The sequence below is a fragment of the Capra hircus genome, chromosome 24 (assembly GCF_001704415.2).
Source record: "Capra hircus breed San Clemente chromosome 24, ASM170441v1, whole genome shotgun sequence".
Classification (NCBI taxonomy): Eukaryota; Metazoa; Chordata; class Mammalia; order Artiodactyla; family Bovidae; genus Capra; species Capra hircus.
In genome coordinates, this window is record NC_030831.1 from 44,597,755 (window position 1) to 44,621,785 (window position 24,031).

Genomic DNA, 24,031 nt, shown 5'->3' on the forward strand with positions numbered 1-24,031 from the left:
CCATTTGTGAAGGCTTGGCTGTAACCTTATCTACAGCTGGGGTAGAAGGAGATGATGTCTTGAAGTTCAGGGCAGCCCCAGAGCTTAAAGTTTTCTCTTGAAAATGAGCATTTGGGCTTTCTTTCGGGCTTTAAAATGATGAGTATAAAGTTGGGAATAATGGGACGTGGAGTGAATAAGGGTGAAGGATAGCTTGGTGAGAAGAAAGGGAGAATAAAAAATCCTGCAGGGATTCCTGACACTTCCAAAGGCCTGTGAAACGCTCCCTCTCTCCCTCTCTCATTTTTTTGTTGTCATGTAGACATAATGCCACTTTATTTAAGGGCCAGGAAGGGAATTAAAACTGTCTCGGGTGGTTATTTTTATCTAAAAGATAGCGATTAAAAAACGTTTGTGTCAGAAACGCATTTAGCATTTGTTTTGCATTAATCACAGCACTAGAAGTAATTTCTTACTGAACTCTGTTTTCCTTTTACAAACCTTCACCTCAGCTTTGCATTTGTTTTAAGAAATAAAGGCAAGACACGTGCATGATTAAAATAATTCACAATGAAAGATGATAAAGAAAGAACAGTCCAGAAGCTCTTCTTCTGAGGGGATGCAGAGCTTGGCCTAGGCAGCCCAGGACTGTGTTCAGCTTTGCAGACTGTTCTTCACATGTGAGAGGGAAGTTGTGCAAGAAGCCAGCCAGGTGCGGTTTCCACAGACCTGAGTATCAGCACTTAGACTTCCTTTCGTCATAGTTGGCTTTGATGGTGACTCAGCCGGCTGTGGCTTTGGTATAAGAAGCATCTAGCTTGTTACTGGACTGGAGGACTCATCTCTCTTTATTCTTGGACCCACAACCATAAAAATTAGTAACAATTCAATGAAAGACTGTGCGTGTATCTGCCCCTCTGCTCCCATATAATACAATTTGGGGATGTGTACTTTCTGGTTTGATTTCTTTCAAATCATTTTTTTTTTCCTTTCTTTTTCTAATGCCATAGATAAGTAGGATGGGACTTCTGGAACTTAGTTTGAGTTCCCTTTGGGGGTCATTTTTTCCTGCCTGCCATGGCTAATTATCTCTCTGCTTCTCAGTTGCAGATCTGATCTCTTCTGAACAACCTCACGGTGTCTTCTTCCCTGGGGCTCTGAGCCCAGCCGGACCATTTTCTCCTTGGAATTTTGGGTGCCGTCTCTTCTCGCCTTCCCCTTTTCCCTGTCTCCCTCCTGAGAACTCTTGGCGACTGGAGGATTGTCATGGAGTCCAGGGAAGTCTTAAGTGGCTCCCGGCAAAGGGGGAGTGAGTCGGAATTCCTGCCAGTCTCCTCAGCCAAGCCCTCGACTACTCCTAGCTGTACAGGAGAACCTTTGCTGTCTGCTCCGGAGACTGGGAAGGGAATCCCAGCAGGTGGAGAACGCATGGAGCCAGAGGAGGAGGATGAACTGGGCTCAGGGCGGGATGTGGATTCCAACTCCAATGCAGACAGTGAGAAATGGGTGGCAGGAGATGGCCTGGAAGAACAGGAGTTTTCTATCAAGGAGGCCAATTTCACAGAGGGGAGTCTGAAACTGAAGATTCAGACCACAAAACGGGCTAAGAAACCCCCAAAGAATCTGGAGAACTATATATGCCCACCTGAGATCAAGATCACCATCAAGCAGTCAGACCAGAAGGTGTCCCGTGCTGGGAAAAATAGCAAAGCTGCAAAGGAGGAGGAAAGAAGCCACTCCAAAAAGAAGGTAGGGATCCCTGTTGGCCAGGTGTTTTGGTTTGCTTTTGCCGTTTTATCCTCAACTGTTAAGGGGCTACTTGCTTATTTATAAATTACTCATTTCTCTGATGGAACACTTGTGGCCTACAGAAAATGTCTTCTGTGTCTTGGTATAGTATCCAGTTTAATAATGGCTTCTACTGACTGAAAACAAAATGAAAAAAAAACTACAATTATATTCCTGGAAGTTCTTATTTATTATGTGGCAGCCAATTGGCTGGGTCAGATCTGGCTAGCTGTGAGAGAATTTTGAGGGTGCTTTTTGTTTTTTTTTGGTTTGATATTTATATCTGTTCTCATAGTGAAGAGTAGGAAGTTGAAAATTTTGGTCATTCAGAACAGTCAAGCACCGTTATAACACTCTTTTGGTTTTAGTCATTTCTGTACATCTTTCTAAAATAGACAAGTCGCTTACTTGAGTGAGGAAGCCCAGTCTAAATAGTAAATTGAGGCTCTTCTCGGCTGAGAGATCATCTTCCCGGGAGCCAGTGGTGAGCTTTTGAGCTGGCGCTGGAAAAATGGAAGGGACAGGGGACTGCTGAGGCTTTGTCTAACACATTGTAAACTTCTCAGGTGAAGTGTTGGATGAACTCAGTGTATTGTCATTTTCCTCATAAAAGGCAATGTGGGTGTGGAAAGCAGATCTCTAGGTGATTAATGATATAGTTTGGTTGAATGTATGGATCTAAGGTTTTGTTTTGTGTCGCACAGGGTTACAGAGACCTCCTTTCCTGGGAGGGGTGTGGCACTCAGCTGTGATAGCAGCGGGCTGCCCTAGTCTAGAAAGTTTTTATCCAAGAGTCTCTGGGTCTTGTGAACAGCTCTGCAAGAAGTCCTCTTGTTGACAAGAGTTCTGGAGTTTTAAGTTGTGGATGTTAACCAGAATCTTTGTAATTCTGTCACATCTTGTTTATTAATATTTGGACTCTGGGCATGATAGGAGGTAAAATGGCCCATATGAATGAATCTTTCTCCTTTATAGCCCAGAAATAATCTAGTTTTTCTGTTGCCAGTGATTTTTGAGCTTTGGTGTAGTCATTTTCAATAAACTGCCAAGAATCATGTGGTTTCTTTAGTGTTGGGCTGTGCCTTTCCTCATGCTAGGTGTATTGGCTGATGTGTTGCAGTTAAAAAAAAAAAAAGGACTAGAAAAGACTTTTCTGGGTGGCCAACACTTTTAGTTTGCTCAGACTAACCTGGTTTTCAAACAGAAAGTCCTGTATCCAGGACCCCCTTCAACCCTGAGCAAGCCAGGGCAGTTGACGTCTTCTTTAACATTTGGAACACAAAAAAACCTTTAGAAATTGGTGTGTTTTTACCTAGCATAGAGGTAAGTGCTTTCACTTCTGTCCCCATTTACAACTTTGCGATGCTTTCTGGGTTCTCTGATATAAAATCAAAGATTATCTATATGTACATGGAAACTTTTGAGATTTTTGCAAGCAAATGCAAAGAAATGCTAGCAGGCTCCACTTAGAAAGTTAAATTTTGCTTTGGAGTTGAAGTCTCTTCAGCTTTGAAAATGAATATCTTTGTCGTTGGTCACTGAGATGGCTCAGAGTATTGTTGGATTTTTGTGGGGGAGAGCAGTCTTGAAAACTGTGGGAACTGTTTTCCCTTCATCACCATCACCGCCAGAATTTGAGCAGCAGCCCACAGTTTAGGGTGCGCAAACCAAAATTCACAATCCTAGAAAGAGTAAGTTGTCCTGATCAGTACTACTTCCTTAAGGCCATAAGACTGTTCCCAAATATAGGCATCTGTTTATTGGAATGCCCCAGAATAAAACTCTGGAATTTGTTCACAGGGATGATTTCAAAGCTGAAATGTGCAGTGGACCTCCACTCTCATATCTGAAATTCTCAGGCTGGTGATTCTCACCCAAAAAGTTGGATGCCCTTTGTGTACTTCATTGGAAAGGGAGATGAAATTGCTTCTTTGAATATGTGACCTACTAAGTATGCATTTCTAAGCCTGAGCAATTGGAGGTGGAGAGAAAAAGGGGGAGGGCTGAAATCAAATGCATAATGCTGTGTTATGCTGGCTCTGTAATGGGACTATCTATGAAAATTGCTTTGTATTTTATTTCTTTATCCTTTCTACATTATGTCTAGAGCTGATACTTTCCAGAGATGAAGGAATATTTATCAGTACTGGGTCTTAATCATTTTAGGTGATAGGAAGGTCTCTGATCTATATTGGATTATTATGGTAAGTTTATTACTCTTTTAGTTCCTATTGTTTTGCCAGCAAGGAGTCAGCAAAAGCTGGAGCTAAGGCAGAGAGGTTGTCTATCATTTGTACAGAAAAGTTCAGTTGGAATGAGCTTGCAGAATTTATCTGTATGAATGGGAACTACATGATTATTAATTTTGGAACAGGGAAAAGGATGAGGATGGCATTTTGTAAGCATTAGGTCAGTGTATTACTCTAAAATCTAGTCTTCTGTATCTTTTATTGTGAGGCAAGTTGCTCATTGAAGAAGTGTACATGGAGTGATCCCTGGGAGTCAGGTCTTTTGCTAAGCACTTAGGAAACAGCTCTGTTGAGCTGGTCCTTGATTGAGTAGAGATGCCTCCTTGGGTGTCATCTGATCATATATGCTGACTTAGAACAGGGTTGGTAAACTAGTCTGTGGGCAAAATTCAGCCCCCTGCCTATTTTTGTACAGCTTGCAAGCAAAGAATGGTTGGGAAAAAATAAAAAAGAGAATAATATTTTGTAACATGGGAAAATTATATGAAATTCAAATTTCAATGTCCTTAAATACAGTTTCATTGGAATGGAGCCACATCTATTTATTTATATTTTGGCTACGGCTACTTTTGCACTTCGACAGCAGAGTTGAGTAGTTGTGACAGAGAATGTATGGCCCTCAGAGCTTAAACTATCTGCTATCTGGTTCTTACCAGAAACACTTGTTGACCCTTGACTCAGGGGAAGGGCAGGGAGTTTTAGGATTACAAGGATTTTGTTTTATCTCATTTTGTTTTGAAAGATTTATCCTCCAAACTTGGAGGCTGGGAAAATGAGTGTTAATCATTTATGCTTTGTTGCTGGTTGTTTTTGTTTGTTTTACTTTTGCAGACCAATCAGTTTTGTTCAAGTCATTGTTTGGCAGCCTTAGGCAAAGACAGCTTATATTGGATCCCAAATGATTTGCTTTTTCTGCTTTTTTTTTTTTTGGTAAAAGGAAAGTTCTATAGGATAATTATGGCATTCCTTACATATCACAGCTAGTTCTCTTCTATTTCTGTTTGTACATGTTCTGCTGCTGTGTGTGTGGTATCCTTCAGAGCTTTATTCTGATTTCACACCTAGACCCAATCTTCCAAACTGGAGAGTTGTGACCGATTTTCAGATAACATGGCCACGTCAGTCGTAGGATGTTAGGAGGGACCCATGAGAACATGCTAGTGCATTGGCCCAAGGGTGCATGGACTTGTCTCACCAGTGGACAGGTCACCTCCCTTCCAAGTAAACTCAGGGTGACACTTGAGATGCTGTCTGGTAGAGGATTTATGATGAACTGATTTATGTGAGGTGTAAGAGCAGCATTTGGTAAGAAGTGGTGACTGAGAAGAGAACTCAGAATTTCAGGGCCTCAGAATTGTTCTTTGGGCAGGTCCTGGGTTGCACATGGATCCTATAAATGCACCTTGCTCTTCATCACAGCACCCATGTTGTTACATCTTAGACTGACTCAGGTAAGTGGAATTATAATGTAAGCTTCCTCTATTTCCCCTCTAGGTCACTCAATAAAAACAATAGAGAATATGAGAATGAATCTCTAGAAGCAAGTTCAGGTATAACATGTGGACTTAAAATGTTCTAGCAGTGACAGGTTTTTAAGAGGCCCTTAGCTGGACAAAGCTTAGCAGCTCTCCTCTTTCTGAGGACTTTCTGTGGGAGTCAGGACACTCACCAGATTCAGTGGCATGAGGAGAGGGGGTTCTGAGACAAGGACTATACAGTGACCCAAGGTTGGAAGTGTGGCATGGCTATCAGCATCAACTGTCTTTGTGATTCTGGATTTGGAGTATAACCTTGCTGAAGCCCCAGTTTCCTCATCTGCCAAATAGAGATGATAGTTTCCACATGATATAACCCAATGGAAGATTTTTTTAAAAGATGGGAAATGTACATTGTACATGTCATAGGAACAGTTCCAATTTATTAAGCCACATGTCAGACCTTCAGCTAACTCTTTTATCTCTATTTGCTTTCTCTATGGAGAAGGCAGTGGCACCCCACTCCAGTACTCTTGCCTGGAAAATCCCATGGATGGAGGAGCCTGGTAGGCTGCAGGAGCCTGGTAGGTCACTAAGAGCTGGACGCAACTGAGCAACTTCACTTTCACTTTCATGCATTGGAGAAGGAAATGGCAACCCACTCCGGTGTTCTTGCCTGGAGAATCCCAGGGACGGGGGAGTCTGGTGGGCTGCCGTCTATGGGATTGCACAGAGTCGGACATGACTGAAGCGACTTAGCAGCAGCAGCATTAGTCCTTATAACAGTCCTGTCAGATGAGAGATATTTACAGATGAGGAAATTGAGGCTCAGTGGCTTCACATAAGCAGAAGCAGAGTTGGCCTTTAAAGTCAGTTCTTCTAGACTGTTTGGCCAATGCTGGAGTCCAAGCCCCAAGTGCCCACACTGGAAAGGGTTGCTGGAAGGTGAGGATCCAGCTCGAGGGCATTTCTCTCCTGCTTTCCCACACGGTAAGGGTGGCAAGATCATGAGCTGGTACACTGTCTTTAATTCCAAGTGTTTCCAAGTGTCATGAGTTAAAGTCTTATTTTCTCCCTTATTCTGCTTGTGGATTATTATTTGCTTTTGACCAAAATGCAACTTCTATTTTGTGTTTTTTGGATTTAATGTTCACCTTTACCCAGCTTCATCAGGAGAACTGATTTTCCCTAGCAATCTCATATTCCTCAGAGTCTGCCATGGTCCTAGGAAGATGTTCAGGATTCCTTCTCAGTAACCCCACATAGAACATCATCATACATGTGTGGAAAGAACCTGTATTTTCTTCTAAGTACTCATAACCCTCTCTTAGGAAGTCTAATAGGTTACAAATTCATTTACTCATCCTTCTAATAGCACCCTCCTTGTGTCAAACCCACAAAGTATGAAGAGGAAAAAGTTTTTTAGGTGATGTAGATGGGAAGCGAGTCTGGCATCAGATTGCAGAGAGTGATGAATAACAAATAAGTAAATGAGTTTGCATTTAATTCTGTAAATAATGGGAGTGCTCTGCAGACTTTGAACTGCAAAAAGGAAGGGTTGTGGGTCCAGGGAACGTAATGAGAGTGATGTAGGTCAGAGAGGCACGAAAGTGGTCCCCTTGTGAGTTAGGAGGGCTGCACCAGGGTTCTCCATTTTCCCTGTAGGCTTCTGGGAAGCGGATTTCTCATTCGACTCGCTATGGTTGTAGCAGTTTAGAGGGTGTGTTGGGCAGGGATGGAAGGTGGCTCAGACTGCTGGACCTCTGGTACTGCACCACTTCCTCCTCACTGATGGGTGGTCCTGAGCACCTGCGAGAGCCTTCCGCACCCCTTAGTGTTCAGGTGGCCCTCTCTCACTACCATTTGCCCAGCACCTCCTCTGGTCACTTCGAGGTGCATTGCTTGACTGAAGGCTTGCCCTCCCTGTTTCAGTGCTTGTGAATGTGAGACTTTGAACTCCAGGGTATATGGGCTTCTTCCCCTACAACACCCTCAACCTGACTGGGAGAGTAGATCTGGCCAGCATTTCTTCATAAGAAGCAGAATTTGCCTTGTTTAATTTTATATTTTCTCTCTATTGATTTTTTATTTTAAGCAGCATGTTCCTCTTTATTCATCAGAGTACCTGAAAATTTTGTTTCCTGATACGTTTCTCTGTAGTTATTTTATAGCTAAAAACCTTTTCCACAAAATAATTGTATCAAGCAGCAGGTAATATTTAACATCTGGAGTTGGTGTTTGGGAAAGGACAGTGGACTTGGGGACAGGAGCCCTGGGCACCATCTCTGCCTCTGTTAATAACAGCTTCAATAAGAATGCTTTCAGTTCAGTTCAGTTCAGTCGCTCAGTCGTGTCCGACTCTTTGTGACCCCATGAATCGCAGCACGCCAGGCCTCCCTGTCTATCAACAACTCCCGGAGTTCACCCAAACTCATGTCCATCGAGTCAGTGATGCCATCCAGCCATCTCATCCTCGGTCGTCCCCTTCTTCTCCTGCCCCCAATCCCTCCCAGCATCAAAGTCTTTTCCAATGAGTCAACTCTTTACTTTCCTGAATTTCAGTTTTTTGCATGTTAAACAAAAAAACAAAAACAGCTATTGACCTCTGAAACCTTATTTCTCTTCTAAAAACTGGAAACTTTAAGAGTCATTCTGTTAGATGAGGCAAGTCTTCCTCTCTAAGAAAACTAGTTACTATAAACAAAGTTGTTGACCTCTCTTTGGGACCCACTGTTCTGTCATTGGACTGTTTCCTTTTCGCTCCAGTGTCAAAAGGCCTAAAATCATGGGAGCGGACGTCAGAATTGAGCTTACAAAGCGGGGAGGTTTATCGAGCTTGCATTCCATGAGGATATTCTGGGAACGTTTGGTTCCCCTCTTTCTTCCTTGTGTGCTTCTTCTTTTTCTCCTGTATTAGGGATTCCCTGGGAGTTCATAGCACCCTGCTGGCTCTTTCCCGCTGTTGTTAGTTTCACTTTGGAGTTCAACAAGGATCCTCCTTTGGTGAACTCCATACCTTTGAAGATAAACCTGTTAGAGTAAAAGTAGGAAAACTGTGTTCTGTTCTGGATGGAGAGTCATTCGTTCCTTGAACTGTTCAGGTGAGAAATAAGGGATCTGTTAGAAAGATTGCCGGCCCTGATTCCAGACCAGGTTCTCTGCGGAGAACCTGCACTAGAAGCTGGTCCCCTGTAACATTAAGCAAGTCTCTTAACCCCTCGAAGCTGTTACCTAACTGTGAAAACCAGCGGTCATAGGAGCACTTCCTTGCTGGGGATGAGAGTGCCTGGTATGCTTAGCACAGCCCCTCACTCAGTACGCACCACTTTAATTCCTGTTGTGCGTGTCTCTCTTCCAGCTCACCCACAGGACCCTCTCGGCACCAGCATGGCTAGCCACATAGTGCCCTGCAGTTGTGCTGGGTGCTCAGAGGCGTCGGCTGTCTCAGAAGCCATATATTTCTTTAGGCTGATCCTGTTTTTGTACTGCTCATGGCTATGTTGAATTGTGATAGGTGGGTTGCAGTACCAGTGTCTTATTTCTGATGCTTGCACAAGCACCTACTAATCAAACATGCCTCTAAAGTTATAGATATATGTTTTTTTTTGGTGGTAAGAATTGGTATGGGGATTTATTTAAAGGCAATTCAAAGGTCTTTTATCTTTGATAAAAATCTTGTTTCTTTGTGGTCACTTGTCTGCCAAACCAGGATTGCTGCTGAGCTCAAAGCATGACTCAAAATGAAACTTTCAAAGTAGTGTCATAAGGACGACCAGATGGGGTTCAGCTGGTGCTTCCTTGCATCCCTGCCACACTCCCAGCGTTTGTACAGTCACCCCCTCTTCTCAATCAATTCTACACATGCAAAAAGTCCTCTCGTATCTGCATTTCCAGTTGACCTTCAGTTACATTACCTCTTTTCTTTTTAATAAAAGGCAAAAGAAATAATTCCTTTTTGCCCTTCTCTGCCCCATCCTTTGATTCTTCTGATTCCTGCAACTTTAAGTGAAAAATATCCCACCTTCAAAATGCTAGAATGCAGGACATCCCAGGATGTCCCCTTCTGCCTTTCTTGTTCCTGAGGCATGAGTCACTTTGGTTGGAAAGTCTCTGCTTAAGGACTGCCTAGGCAGACAGCATGGGGATATGGCAGGGAAGTTCTCGAAGCCTGCGCCACAGGCATTGGTTCAGGCTCTTGACTGCCTTACATACAGAAATCAAAGCCAGGAGGCAATGAAGAGGTATTTTTTATCCACAGTAAGCTAAAAATTCATATTATAATTTGCACATACCAGACTACTTTGTGGAAATGGTTTCAACTTGTTTGGTTCTCAGGATGACTTGACTTGGAAGGTAGCATTAAGGCTCTGCCCCCTGCCACCTCCATAAGAGGAACCGGTGGCCAAAGGGAGAGGCGGCCAGTGAGGAGGGCAGAAGCTCAGTGGAGCCAAAGGTTCCCAAGAGGTGGGCCGATTTACACAGCATGCAAACACCTGCATGGACTCGCAGTTGTACCCAGTGCATAGAGGATTCTGAATTATGTGCTGTCTGGTGAAGCCGAGAGCCCTTGGTGCGAGCTGAGGCTGCTGTCGGAGCGTGTTGGAACATGGACAGCCAGTCAGAGTCCTGCACTAAGGGCAGGTTTCAATGACATAACTTCTAGGGCTCCTTCCTAGCTTCCATAGCGTTCCATTGAATCTTGCCCTAAGAAGGCCAGGGGCCTCCATCTGCACCTGCAGTGTGTCTTTGTTGCTAAAGTCCTAGGTTTGTTTGTTTTTTTTCCTGCCTGCCCCTCCATCCCCCGGCTCACTTCTCTTGCCTTCCCACCATCCTCTGACCTCATCAGAGGAAACAACGGAGGCCTTTATTGACTCTGAAAAGTCCAAGTAGTTCCCACCTTGGTACCTGGCCCATGAAACCATTTGATAATCATCATTAGTATCAAATGCAGGTTGCTTCAGTGGTTTTCCCTAGACCATATATATTGTGTTTTTGCCACATTGTCTTCTTCAGCTTTCACAAGTTTCAGCCAGTTTCACAGTGGGGAGGATCAGCGGAAGGGGAGAAGAAGGGGTACAGAATTCTTGAAGGGATATGAACAGATCGCCGTTCTGTCCCTCATGGTGGGACACCAAGCCTTCCAATAAGAAGTCATCATTTGCAGGTATGAATGTGCCCAGGAACGTGGGCAGCCTTTCATGCCAAGACAGTTATTTGTTCAGTGCTGTGAATGAAAACATGTTCAGAGCACTGAACAATCAGGGGATTTCAGCACTGTCACTACAGTCTGTATCCCTGGAGAACTGTCTTAAAGGAGCTGCTTCTCATGGTGGATCATGAGTACAGCTAAAGGGGATCTATTTGTAGCATTCAGTGGGAATCTGTCATTTCTCCATCTTTGCCCTTTCAGGCGAGCCAGAGATGGACATGGATTTATTTGGGTGTGTGGCTCTTTCTTGCACCATCAGGTTCCTGAACTTACCAGTCTTCCACTGGATTCCTCCCATTGACTAAGTGGCAGGTCAGCATCATGCTGGGATGTGGATGCTGTTGGGTCAGGAAAGCAGCCATGATTAGGAGATCCAGAAAGGGGGTCTGAGAACCAGGAGTTAAATCTGACACAGGCTAGAACCTGGCACCAGATCAGGAGACAGGTGAAGGCCAATCACAGAAGGTATGGGTCAAAAGGAAAGAAAGGGTCCACAGCTGGGTTACACTTCCAGCATCCTGGACTTCACTAAGAGTTCAGAAGAGCCTCTGAATATTTCCATTTCAACTTCCTTTGTAAAAAAACAGAAGACACCTTCCAATATCCCTCATGGACAGTTGTTTGGCTGCTTCTCAATGGCCCTCAGGGAGGAGACTCGCTGTAACCTCTTGAGGCAGCTCTGGTTTTAGTAAAACTTTCTTACATTGCACCAAAATTATTCTTTTAAAACAGGACTATTTCCAGTTCCTGAAACTATTTCTGGGATTCCATGGTTTTTGGATGCTAAGGCACCTTGGTTCCTGTGCCAGGGATGCTAGTTTTCTGTGTCCTTCCTAAAAGGCTTCAATGGGGAGGGCTCGCAGAGCAGAGGACAATACCAGCAGGTGGTCTGGCTGCAGGGGATTGTGCCCTCCTTTACTGTCAAATGTAGTATCTCTATTAACAGGTCCCTGGGCTCTTTCAGCTTTCTGGCAGCTTCATCATTGTTGGTGTATACTGAACTCAAGGTCAAGGAGACTCCAACTTAGAATTGCCTTCTGCTATTTTTGAGGGTCTAAACCATTATATCCTATGTGTGCTGTGCTTAGTCGCTCAGTCATGTCTCTCTCTTTGTGACCGCATAGACTGTAGCCAGGCTGCTCTGTCCATGGGGATTCTCCAGGCAAGAATACTGGAGTGGGTTGTCATGCCCCCCTCCAGGGGGATCTTCCCAACCCAGGGGTCAAACCCAGGTCTCCAGCATTGCAGGCAGATTCTTTACTGTCTGAATCACCAGGGAAGCCCGTGAATATTGGAATGGGTAGCCTATCCCTGCTCCAGGGGATCTCCCTGACCCAGGAATCAAACCTGGGTCTCCTGCATTACAGGAGGATTCTTTACCAGCTGAGCTGCCAGGGGAGCCATACATCCTGCATACAGTGGTCCAAAGTGTAGGTGTTTGCATTATCCTTGTTATCATTTCTTCGGGCATAGTTCTAGACAGGCATCTAGGTCAAATATTAGTCAGATGGTCTGGTTAGGGTCTGTGGACTACACAGAAATAGGGCCACTTTGAAATGTAGATGCTCTCTCACAAAAGACTTCATCTTTTGTGGTTGCCCTACTGGGGCATCTCTACATGGCTCTCCACCATCTGTGAACCTGGTTTCTCAATTACATAGTGGCCTTTTTGGATCTAATGAAAAAGGTTTTAAAAGTGCGTTATCAAAGGTATTTTCTTCTTAGTTATAGTGTAAGCTCTCTGAGGACAAAAGTTACATCTTTTATTTCCTGGCCTGGGTATTAAAGTTCTTGTTAGCTCTGTGCCATTGAAGGTAGTTCTATGCGGGGGGTGGGGGGGGGGAACCCTCTCACTCTCTTTTTTCCTTTTTTTAATCAAAATAGGTTCTGCCTAGTCAGTCCTGTGTATTTTGCATTGGTTTTTAAGAAACATCTAAAACCTTTCATCATGCTGTCTTTTCTTGTGCTCTCATCCAGATACACTGTAGCAGAGCTGAAGCTTCTAAATTCTGCGTGAATCTACAGAGTTGTATGGTGTGTTCAGCATAAATGCTGCATAGGGTTTAGACAGTTCTTATTTGGAGGAATTGATCTCAGAGCATTTAGGGAAAAACCCAGGACAGTACAAGACTGTCACAGTGAGTGTTTCAGATAGAGCAGAGTGTGGAAAATTGGCGGCAACGCTCTCATCTGCCCAGCACCTTTACGAAAGATCTGCCTCACCCAACTGTGACCTCTTTCTGGATTGTTCTTGGGATAGTTCCATGAAATAGCTGTTAGTCCTCCCTGTTTTAAAGACTGAGGGAGGGACTTTGAGGGTTTTCAGTCAGGGTTTCCCAGGATTACAACCAGAGGAGAGGGAGTGGGGAGACTCAAAGCTACATCAGATCCTCGGATTCCTGGTTTCTGGCAGTAGGAAGCCATCATTGAACAGTGCGCTTTAGCTGGTCCTGCTGTTACCTCCTCAAGGAGAGAATAATTGAATTCTATTTGCTCCTCCTGCCTGTCCTTGATCTAGGCTGTGGATGAACCCGGGTGTTGTAGCTTCATCTGGGAGACACACAGCTCCTTTCTTGGGCCCATAGCCATCTCCCTGCTGGAGAATATTCAGCAGGACATGGCCACAGTGAGTCCTGGTAAGAAGTGATGGCTGGCAGTGCATGCAGCATGGGGCAGTGGATAATAGGCTCACTGAGACTTAATCTAGAGCTGTTTACAAAAATATTCTCAAATATCCTGGTTTGGGCTGAAAATGTGGGATTCAGCAAAGGCCCCTTCCAAAACAAGATTCCATTGAGTCCTGTCTGGCCTGAGACTTGAGGGAAGGGTGGCCACCCTGTGCTGGGGGTTCTGGTTTTGATTTCTTCTTCCGCCGTTAGCAAATGAATCTCTGTTTTCTCATATTTAACAGGGCATTAATGCTGTGTCTCTTTCTTACACATAACTTTGAAGATAATCTGAGTGAATGGTTGTAAAAGGGTTCTGAAATGTTAAAAATGCAATGGAAATATAAGACTTTTCTGTAGAACGGCCCTATAGTAGATTATTAACAAACGGTGGTCTTTAATTAAACTTTTCCAGGCTTCCTCTAATATCCCCCCATCCCTAGCCTCTCTCTACCCCAGCATTGGATAAAGGCTCCAGACGTGCCTGTGATAAACAGCAGCTGCAGGTTGGACACGATCAGTGGCCTAGTCCAGGTCACCACCACATGGAGTAATTGCCCTTTGTGAAATTCTGGGGCAAGAGGTCAGCCCTCTTTCCCCATCTTTGTCACTTCTCAGTCATCTGTATCCCAGTGGCAGTTGTGTTATCCCAGCACCCTTCCCCTCCCCCCTACCTCCCCACCCCATCCCCCTCTCATGGAGCCCAGCAAAAAACCATCTGCTGAGTTGGCTTTCAGAAGATTTTTTTTTTAAATACCAATTTCCCTTTGTTCTGAGGCAACCTCCAATCAGAGCTGGGGTCTGCTGGGTTTGGTGAGAGGCTGGTATTGTGTTTCATGCTCCCGGAGGAAAGGTTGTCCACTTGCTTTTCTTTTTGATTCGATTCCCTGCCATTCTGCAGGAGAGGCAGAGGTTGCAGCTGCTGCTGTCAGCTGTAAATGGGGGACCCCCTTGTTTAAGAACATGCATGTTAATCCTTTAGCGGGGGGTGGAAAAAACAAAAAACAAAACAGAAAAAAAATTAAAACCATCACTAGCAAAAGTATCTCTTCCTGTTCCCACCTCATTTTGTAGGTCACACAAGATCTTACTGGTTGCTTAAGCTTAGGGCCTGTTGTCCTTGGATGTTCGCTTGAAGGTCCAGCTTCTTATGTTTCCTGATTTCCTGCTGAAGAATATGAACTGTGCATCAGAGGCAGAAGAGAGTCATTCTGTGATGGAAAACTTGAATCACAGGGAAAGCCGTTGGCCGTGAAAGCTACCATTTTGTTGTTGAGCTGGGACCCTTGCCAGGCACTTGACACACACTGTCTACTGACTCCTTCCCACCATGGCAGTGGAGGTGTTTTTATCCCTTTTGCAGTTGTGTGCATGAGGTACAGAAACCCCCAGTGCCTTGCCTCGGTCTTAGGATTGGGAAGCTGGGATTCCAGCGTGTCCACCCTCTAAACCCTGAGGCAGCTCCTCACTTGGGGCTCAGCGGGACTGAACCTAAGGTGGGGGCCTGAGATCCTAGCTTTGTAACCCTGCCCCCCGAAGACCCACAGGCAAGGGGCCTTCTCAATGCTTCCGTTTCTCTGTAAACTGGAACCAGATAAGCTAGATTTCAGAGAACTCAGAGGGACTGTTTGTTCACATCTCCTGAAAGTTTATAAGCTCTTCTATTCCTGAACCTTGGGCATTGGTTGTTTTTCTGGTACCCTCTACAAGATGAGTGAAAATCCTCTTAGCAGGTTTCGGAGATGTTCTGAGATAACTTCTCAAGTGGTCCTGCGACTTTGTGCACAGAGCCAGCCTCTGGCCTTGCACCCCCAGCCCTCACATACGCTCCTAGCCTTCACTCCTGGGTATTGCTGGGTGAGAACTCTTTACCAACTAAAGGATGTGTTTTGCTCCTTTATGGTAATGAGACGATAGATTGGGGAATGAACATATGATAATTCTGTAAATTGGTGAAACCCCATAAAGTTGCTTTTAAACATACCATCTCCTTCCTCCTTTCACTGTTAGGTTGGAATTATGACCCAGAGCACAGAGGGGCTGGAGGATCTGCCTAGAATGGAATATAAAATAAAACAGACACAACAGAAAGAGAGAGAGAGGCCAGGGCTTTTCTTTTGCTTCCTTCTGAGCAGATAGAATTTTCCAAGATAACTTATAATGCGTGTGTGTCTGTTTTTATTTTAGTATCTTAAAATACATTGTAGGCTCCTGTCAATGTGAATTATAAGAAATATAGTGACTTGACTTAGCAATCAAGTCAGCTTTGCACTTGAAAATATCAGTGAAGTCCTTGTTCAAAACCTTACTGTATGAACTGAAGTAATTTTTACTAAATGGTCTCTCCTTCACTTTCTAATACAATCCATGAGTGAAAATAAATCTTGCCTGAATCAATTCAGAGAAAGAGCCAGAGAAGACATGTAGACACACTGGATTAGGTGAGAGAGGTTCTAATTGATGGTGTCCATAAGCTGGGTGACAGTGGGTGCAGGGGCAATGGGCCTGGGGCCAAGAAGAATGGTCCCTATACTCAGCTCTGCCAGCTGACTCAGGCTGTACTTTGAGTTAGCCTGGGTCCCTTTCTAGCTCTGTTTCACCTGAGGCTTCGGTTCTCAGAGGTCTGAAAGCAGGAGGAATAGGAGGAAATAGTGAAAGGAGAATGTTGACTTCAGAACAGTTGGCTCTGCTAGGCTTGAGAAAGGGGCCCTAACAAAGAGTCCCAGAGCTGAGCTGAGCAGCCCTCAGGGCCCCTGCTGATACTAACTGTCCACTCACAGGGCTTCCTTTCTTCTGCATCACTGAGTCATTCATTCACTCATTTAATAAAAGGTATTTTCTTCATTTCCTATGTGTTGCATTTGTCCTTGAGATTTTGAGTATAGAAAGAAGAAGAGAGAAAAGCAAGGTTGGCCAGAGGCGTGAAAAATATCACATCATGCCTTTTAGCAGAAGGAGCGGAACCCAGAAAAAGTAATGGATAAGGTGGAAGTAGGAATCTGCGGTGTACTGGGGCAAATCAGGTACAAGAGCAGAGGCCATGTGAGAACTAGTGCCTGGAAAGGGAAGGAGAGGACAGTGGCTGAAAGAAATGGTGGGGCGCGGGGCAGGGGAATTGTTTATGCTTATGGGCTGGGGGAGGGCTGCCTCTGCAAGGCTCCCTCTGTCCAGGCAACCAGTGCAGGGAAAGGATGGAGCGGTGAGAAAGTGGGTGCTCCTGGATGAGCTTGGCTTTTGGTCCTGGACCTCTCAGAAGTACTTAGTGCTCCACCCTAGGGACTGATGGCTTTCTACCAGTGTGGAAATCACTGCTCACATCCCCTTGGGGGGAGCCATGCAGGTGGGTTTGAGAAGGGCTGCCGCAGGCTGGACCAGCTGTGCCCCCTCCAGCTCCCGGGAGGAGCAGGTGCTGAACTTCTGGATGCCTGGCTTTCCTTCTGGCTTCATTCCTAAATGACAGCTGACCTTTGCTTCTGATATTGGGCCTGCAGCAGAACCCACTCCTTCAGGGCGGACTGCCTGGCATCAGTGGCTGCTTCGGCTCATTGCGTTAAGCCCAGGGAGACAGTTGCTGGTCCTTGAAGCTTCTCTTTCTCCAAAGAGGACAAGCCAGTTGTGGGGGTTCACCCTGTGGACAATGGAGGCAAAGAGCTGGAGAGGAAGACATATGTTTCAGAAATGATCCGAGCGAGGCCTGGAGAACATCGGAGAGGATGCAGAGCCACGTCCTTCTGTCGTCATGGTCTGAGGAGCTCTGTCTGGGGAGCCCTAAGAAGGCGGTGTGGTTTGGTGTGTGTGTGTTAGTGAGTATTCAGTGTTATGTGTATCTGCATGTGTGTGTGTGTGTGTGTCTGGTCTCCGGGCAGATAGATATTGTATACGATGCAATAGAGCCCTAACTGAGAAGCAGATTAGTCTCTGCCCCTAACCACCTGGGTTTTCTCCCTGCCTCTGTTCTTAGGAGTCCCATCTTGAAATGAAGGCAATGAAGCAGAAGATACCAAAGTCTTTTCCAACTCTCATATTCCAGTAAATTGCCATACAAATACTGATTCATGTAACTAGGAGACATATTAATATATGGGCTTGGCTTGACCTAATTGTTACTTTCATAACATGCCTAGTTTTGTAGTAGTCACTTATGAGTATAAACTACATATTTATTTGAGAAAAGGGTAGACCTATTCTGTGATAGTTGATGTGAATGATGACAGGCAATGAAAAAGGAGGGAACTCATGTGGGTACCTGGGCAGGCAAAAGAATGCAGAGTCCTTCCTCCCAGTTTATATGGACTTGTTTGGCCTTCAGAGAAGGCTCTGAGCTTCACCTCTTGTTGGGGAGGTTGGGTCCAAGCAGGATGGTTATTTCGTGCCAGACGCTGGGGTGTGTGAACAGTTCAGAGAAGGATGCAGAAACAGAGGAGGCTTGAATGGATCTTGATGGAAGCAGAGTATAGTTCAGTTCAGTTCAGTCATGTCTGACTCTTTGCGACCCTATGGACTGCAGCACGCCAGGCCTCCCTGTACGTCACTAACTCTTGGAGTTTTTTAAACTCATGTCCATTGGGTTGGTGATGCCATCCAACCATCTCATCCTCTGTCATCCCTTTCTCCTCCCACCTTCAATCTTTCCCAGCATCAGGGGCTTTTCAAATGTCAGCTCTTCGTATCAGGTGGCCAAAGTATTGGAGTTTCAGCTTTAACATCAGCCCTTCCAATGAATATTCAGGATTGATCTCCTTTAGAATGGACTGGTTGGACCTCCTTGCAGTCCAAGGGACTCTCAAGAGTCTTCTCCAACACCACAGTTCAAAATGAGGGAAAAGCAGCTCGGGTATATCTGAGCCATGGTCCTGGGGTGAGGGTGCTCACTGTATGCCTTGAGCCCACTGGGCTGGCCTGCAGGGTTTGCCTGGAAATCCAGAGTGCAGGAAAACCATGGGAGAGCAGATGAGGAATCTGACTTCTTCTTTAATGGGACAAAAAAGGTATGATACCATCCACCTCCACACTGGGGAGCAGAGAGCTGGGGAGTCTGTGGAGAGCTGCTTTAGGAAATCAAAATATAACAGCATTGGAGGGAAGCGGGCCCAGAGTGGACAGGCCCAGAGGCCTACTGCAGCACACAGTGAAGAGAGAAAGTGCCCTTGGTTTTTGCTGTCCCACCGAGGAGGCCTAAGCAGCCTTCAGCAGGTGAAAAGGAACGGCTTCTTGAATTTTGATTCCTGTGACTTAGAGAAGCTCAGTCGCTTTCTTAAGAATCCATTGACTGTGTGTTAGGGACACTTGTATCCCTGGTGGCTCAGATGGTAAAGAATTCGCCTGTAATGTGGAAGACCTGGCTCGATCCCTGGGTTGGGAAGATCCTTGGAGGAAGGCATGGCAACCCACTGTGCTGGGAGGATCCTCCTGGAGGAGGGCATGGCAACCCACTCCAGTATTCTTGCCTGGAGAATCCCCATGGACAGAGGAGCCTGGTGACCTACAGTCCATGGAGTCGCATAGGGACACTTATGAAAAGATGATTAGAAAGTTCCAGAAGAGGTTGAGGTGTCTACAAAAGTCCCAAATCTAGCATTTTGCTGTGGAGTTTTATTTCCAACTATCTGTTTCACGGTTTTGTTTTCTGCGATGCTTTGCACCCATTCCTCTGCTACTACTGAGTTCTCCAGCTCAGTATGTGCGTGCGTGCTAAGTCACTTCAGTCATGTCCGACTCTGTGCAGTGCTATGGACTGTAACCCGCCAGGCTCCGCTGTCTATGGGGATTCTCCGGCAAGAATACTGGAGTGGATTGCCATGCCCTCCTCCAGGAGATCTTCCCAACCCAGAGATAAAACCCGTATCTCTTGACATCTCCTGCATTGGTAGGCAGGTTCTTTACCACTAGCGCCACCTGGGACGCCTCCAGCTCAGTACAGGGCTCAGTAAATCTCTGCTTTTCTACCCCTTCTGCAAAGAGGTGAAATGGGAAAGAATATCCAGCATATTTGCTTCCCCCATCACCTCCTCTCAAACCTTTTTCAAACTCCTTTAAATGTGAACTTCCCCTACACAATGAGGAGGGACAAGTTGCACTTTTCATGTGTTAGAAAGGAACAGAATGCAGATGGCCATGATGGGGAATTTCCCCCACCTTTTGAGGGCAGGTGTGAAAGAATGAATTAGGGCAATGGTGTGAAAGAATGAATTAGTTATGGCAAATCTCGTTAGTGTCCATTGTAAGGAGAGAAGCTAAGCCATCTGTGGCCACTTGCAAAATTGTTCCTTGTTTGTTTGGGCTCCCCACCGAAGCAAATCTTTGTGGCTTCTGATAATTTGCATACTGTCACTTGTTTGCCAACTGGATGGTGTCTGGAAATGTGTAGGTGAGAGAGTGTCTCAGTGGACATATATGTATATATATGTTGGTGTGCTGTTGAAATAGATATCTGAGGGGCTGCCTTGACTGGGCTCTGGGCTTAGAGGGGGAATCCTGGGAGCTCTTATGTTATTTTTGGACATTCCTAGTCAATGTCTCCAAGCTTTTTTGTGCTCCTGTCCCTTATTCTCCTCTGAGTCTCCCATCATCACTTCAACTTCCAAGTTCTTAATTGGTGGTGTGTGTTCTGAAAGAGGCAGAGCATATTTAGGGCAGTTTACGTCCTAGTTAAAAGCTAAGAGAGGTATGTGCCTCCAGTGTGACCACATAGTTCTGTGTCAAGATATTGTTGTTCCACCTCCATTCATTCTACAAGTGTTTCCAGTGAGCCTGCTGGAGACAAGTGGTGTACTGGATGCTGTAGGGATCTAAAGGCTGTGTGACCTCCATTACCCCTGTCTTCAGGGAGCTTCCTTGGAGTACAAGGGATGCATAATGGAACAACACATGGCCCGTGGATGGGATGAACAAAGTTCTGTATGTCATGCATGGAAGGATTGGTTATTATCACCCAGTGACCGCTGAAGTGTGCCCCTGAGGGAGTGTGGAAGACAGAAGATTGGTAGGGTGTGTGGTCAGAAGGGCTCTCGTGCTAGACTTCTGGGATTTCCAGATTGACATCCTAGGGAAAGTGGCAAACACAAATCTACAAAAATTAAAAAGCAGAAATGCTCCTTTTGCTTATCATCAGGCCATCCTATGGGAAAGTTTATATAATAGGATAAGAATCTGGGACAAAAGTTCGAGTTCTTCTGTGTTTGTATCTAGTCGCACCAGTAATTTATTCTCTCTGTGATGTTGCCACACTGCGCCTAAATTTCCCTTTTGAAAAAAAGAGCATCCTGGACATCCCGCTTTTTCCTTCTTTTCCTCTTACTTTCCTTTATACTGGGCAGACTCGGGCTATAAAAAGGTTGGTGCTTTCATCTTTTCAGAAGATCCTTTTTTATACTGTAGGGGGCATTCTCCATATCTATATGAGTGGGTCAAACTGCTTCCCAGTGCTCGATGGATACACATAAAAAATATTAAAGCTGAAAGAGACCTTGAAGATCATCAGAGCAATCTTTCCTTTACAGGTGAGGACAGAGTCCAGATCAGAATGTCTCATGATTTGGCAAAGATCACATGACCAACCAGTGACAGTCTGGAAAAAACAATGCTAGGTGCTAAAAAAGACAGGACCCTTGATTACCGTGGCCTCCCCTTGCCACTGGATGGGAGTCTGCCTGTTTGCTTGGCCCATCTTAGCTCAGTTTGGCCCTTCTCTCTTGAATCCTCCTGAACCTCCATGGCTCTGGTCTAGGAGGATCAGATAAAGGAGCCTTTAATTCTTAGCTGTCCTGTGCAGGCAGCATCAGAAAGGAGAGACTGGAAATGGAGGTGGAAAGAGAGAAAACATTTGTCTTTTAATACTTGCCTGACATGAAAGCCTCACTGATAGGCACTTTGAGTACTCAGCTAAATAATGGTTGCAGCCAAGACAAAACATAAAGCTGACCCACTAGTTATGTGGTTACTTAAACATGATTTACCCTGCATTAGGCTGGCTGGGACCTGAGGTTCTCATTTCTAATGGACCAAGAGACAGCACAATTAATTACATTCAAAGGAGTGCTATTAGACAGCAGACTGGTCATTGTAAGAAAAAGAAAAAAAAGGTCCTTCACTATTCCTCACCTTCCCCCCAGTTTTGCAGAAATACTTAAAGAATAGCACAGCTCACATATTGGTGGACACAGACAAATTTGGGGAAATGGTGAGTGCTAATGGTCCCAACATGGGATGTGGGGTGGGGGGAGAGGGGCGATTAGCTGGAGTTGCAATGATTGGGAGATGGAGGGGCAGGGGTTTGGAAAGGAATTGTTATATGATTTGGCCAAATGTGAAGAAAAGTTCGCCAGGAGCTCTGCATCCTCAGTGCCCTGGTGGACCTGATCTGCTTCTTCTGTGTACATCTGACAGCCACCCCTGAGCCTCTAACCTCAGTGACCCGCCCTCTTGAGGTGGTTAGCGTTTAGAAGTGGCTAGAGTAGAAATAAGGCTCTGAAGGTTTGGAGGCCACATTTAGGCCAGTGAGAATGGGAGCCCAGTTACAGGAAGAGTCCCATTCACCACGATGAGGTGCCGATGCGTCTAATCATCTTTTGATCATGCGAGCAGATCACAGGAGCTTTCTTTTGACTCTGATCATTTTAAGGGTGTTGCTGTATCTCCTTTTGGTTGAACATAGTAGAGAAGTCAGCTCTGGGGTAGAGTGTCTAAGCTGGAAAGATGAGAAGGTAAAGCCTGAAAGATTTGAAGAGGGCAGGGCCAAAGGTTAAAGGAGAAAGGTTAGCAGCAGGCAGAGGCCCAGGATTGAAATATTTGTTGAAGTCTGACAGGCAACAGAATAGAGGCAGACAAGTGGCAAATTCCTGTTTTATTCTCTAAATGAGAAAATATTTTGAGTGCTATTCAGTCAGACTGCCTAATGCTTTGGGGTGGGAGCCGGAGATGGAGAGAGAGGACATGAATGTGAGAGAATATTATTAAATTACCCAGGAAGCCAGTGTGACTGCAGAGTTCAAGGAGCAGTGCAGTGCGTCATCCTCCCTTGCCTCCTTGTTTGGGCAGCTCAGCATTCATTTCTTCACTCACTCATCCAGCACATGGTCAACAGGACCTGCCTTAGATGGAGGGTTTAGAAGCTGCCCACAGGAGTTAGCATCAGACAAATGAAAAGAAAGCCAGTCCTGCCTCTCAAAGGTATGCAGGTGCATGAACAGGTGATTCCGATGCAGAGTGCAACTTTTGGTTTATTACTCTTAAGGTTGTTTTCTTTTAAAACCTAAATCTTAAAATTGTCTGTGTCTGCTTGCAGTTTAGTGAATACTTTTATATATAATCTTACATGTAAGATAGAATATAAAGTGATTGCAGCTACCCTAGCAGTCAGGCTATCCTAGAGTGTTGCTTGCTAGTGGGGTTACCCTGCACTGCCTAGGGAATTATATTAGCAAGGCTGAGGTGCCGTGTGTATGGATGGAAGAGTCTGGGTGTGGGAAAGTGGTTAGGAAGTAAAACAGCTGGTTCTTGACCTAGAGCCAGCTGCTCCTCCTCCTTGCTGGGTCCTGCCTGCTCTTGCTTCTGAGGGAGGCTTCTGTGCTCAGGAGTGCAAGTTCCCTTAGGTTTCTAGGCTGGCTGTGAGCAGCACTGGTAGTGTATTCACTGGGATATTTATGAACGACAAGAATGTGGAGCTGGGAAGGCCGTGACCGTCATTTCACAGAGGGCAACTCACAGGAGTTGAGTAACGTCCCCATGGTGCCTGGTGAGGTTGTGGCAGAGCTGGGACCCACCTCAACCCCCTGACTCCCCAGCTGACTTTGGGTTCCCTGCCACCTCTTCCAGGAAGTGATGACTCAGAGTATTTTCATCAGCCTATCTTACCCTACCCCTCCTCTATTTTCTTCCCACATCCACCGAAGCCAATAATAGACCAAAGCAGTTTCAATTTTAGGCAGTTTCCTTTTTCACTTAGAAATCTATGGTTAGAAAGGTTGCTGGGGGTGGTGATGGTGGCTGGGGGTGGGGAGGGAGGTGTGAGAAGCTTCAAAGGGGGTGGGTCTCTCCTGGTTCTCAGCCTGGAGGAAATCAGAACTGGGTACCTTCATGGAACCTTGGGTAGGTCTCTGAAAGATTCCTTCCCCTCTGAAGTGTTTTTTGGCTTTTTAGTTCAGGAGGGACTTTCTCTTCTATCAGTTTAGGAGCCCTGTGAAAACTTCATGAAATTCTTATCTAAATTTTGAACTTTAACAACTAACTAATGTGAATTGTTACAAAGTAATTTGTAAGTGACGTTTCAAGCTTTTAGGCTTTAGTTCATTCCAATAGACCTAGATACCTATTGTTTTCTTTTTGAGGGAGGTAGAAGCTTTGCTTTGTTGTACAGCCTGAAGTTGGAACTTACTGAAAGAGACTATGAATAAGCTAATGTTAATTGCTACCTCTTAAATTTTGTATATTAGGCACCGAGTTAAGGCCTTTACATACAAATTTATATGTATTCCTCCCAACAGCTCCAAGAGGTTGAGTCTTATTATTCCTAGTTTGCTGATGAGTACATTGTTTCTTGGGGGAGGTTAGATAGCTTAAGAAAGTGTAGGAGAATATAAGTTATAAGTACAAGTGTAAAAGAGTGTGACTACTTGAAGTTAGGTTATCTGATTTGAAAGTTCATTTATGAAGATATATGAGCTCCCA

General features: G+C 45.1%; 1 protein-coding gene across 4 annotated transcripts in view; it reads left to right on the forward strand.

The window, feature by feature from the left end:
* SETBP1 (SET binding protein 1) overlaps positions 1 to 24,031 on the forward strand; it is a 405,902-nt gene that overhangs the window by 20,452 nt on the left and 361,419 nt on the right. For all 4 annotated transcript variants that reach the window (XM_018039462.1, XM_018039464.1, XM_018039465.1 and 1 more), the window contains exon 2: positions 1,084 to 1,728. In XM_018039462.1, the coding sequence (XP_017894951.1) occupies positions 1,246 to 1,728 (483 nt within the window). In that variant the 5' untranslated portion in view covers positions 1,084 to 1,245. The remainder of the gene's footprint in view (positions 1 to 1,083; positions 1,729 to 24,031) is intronic.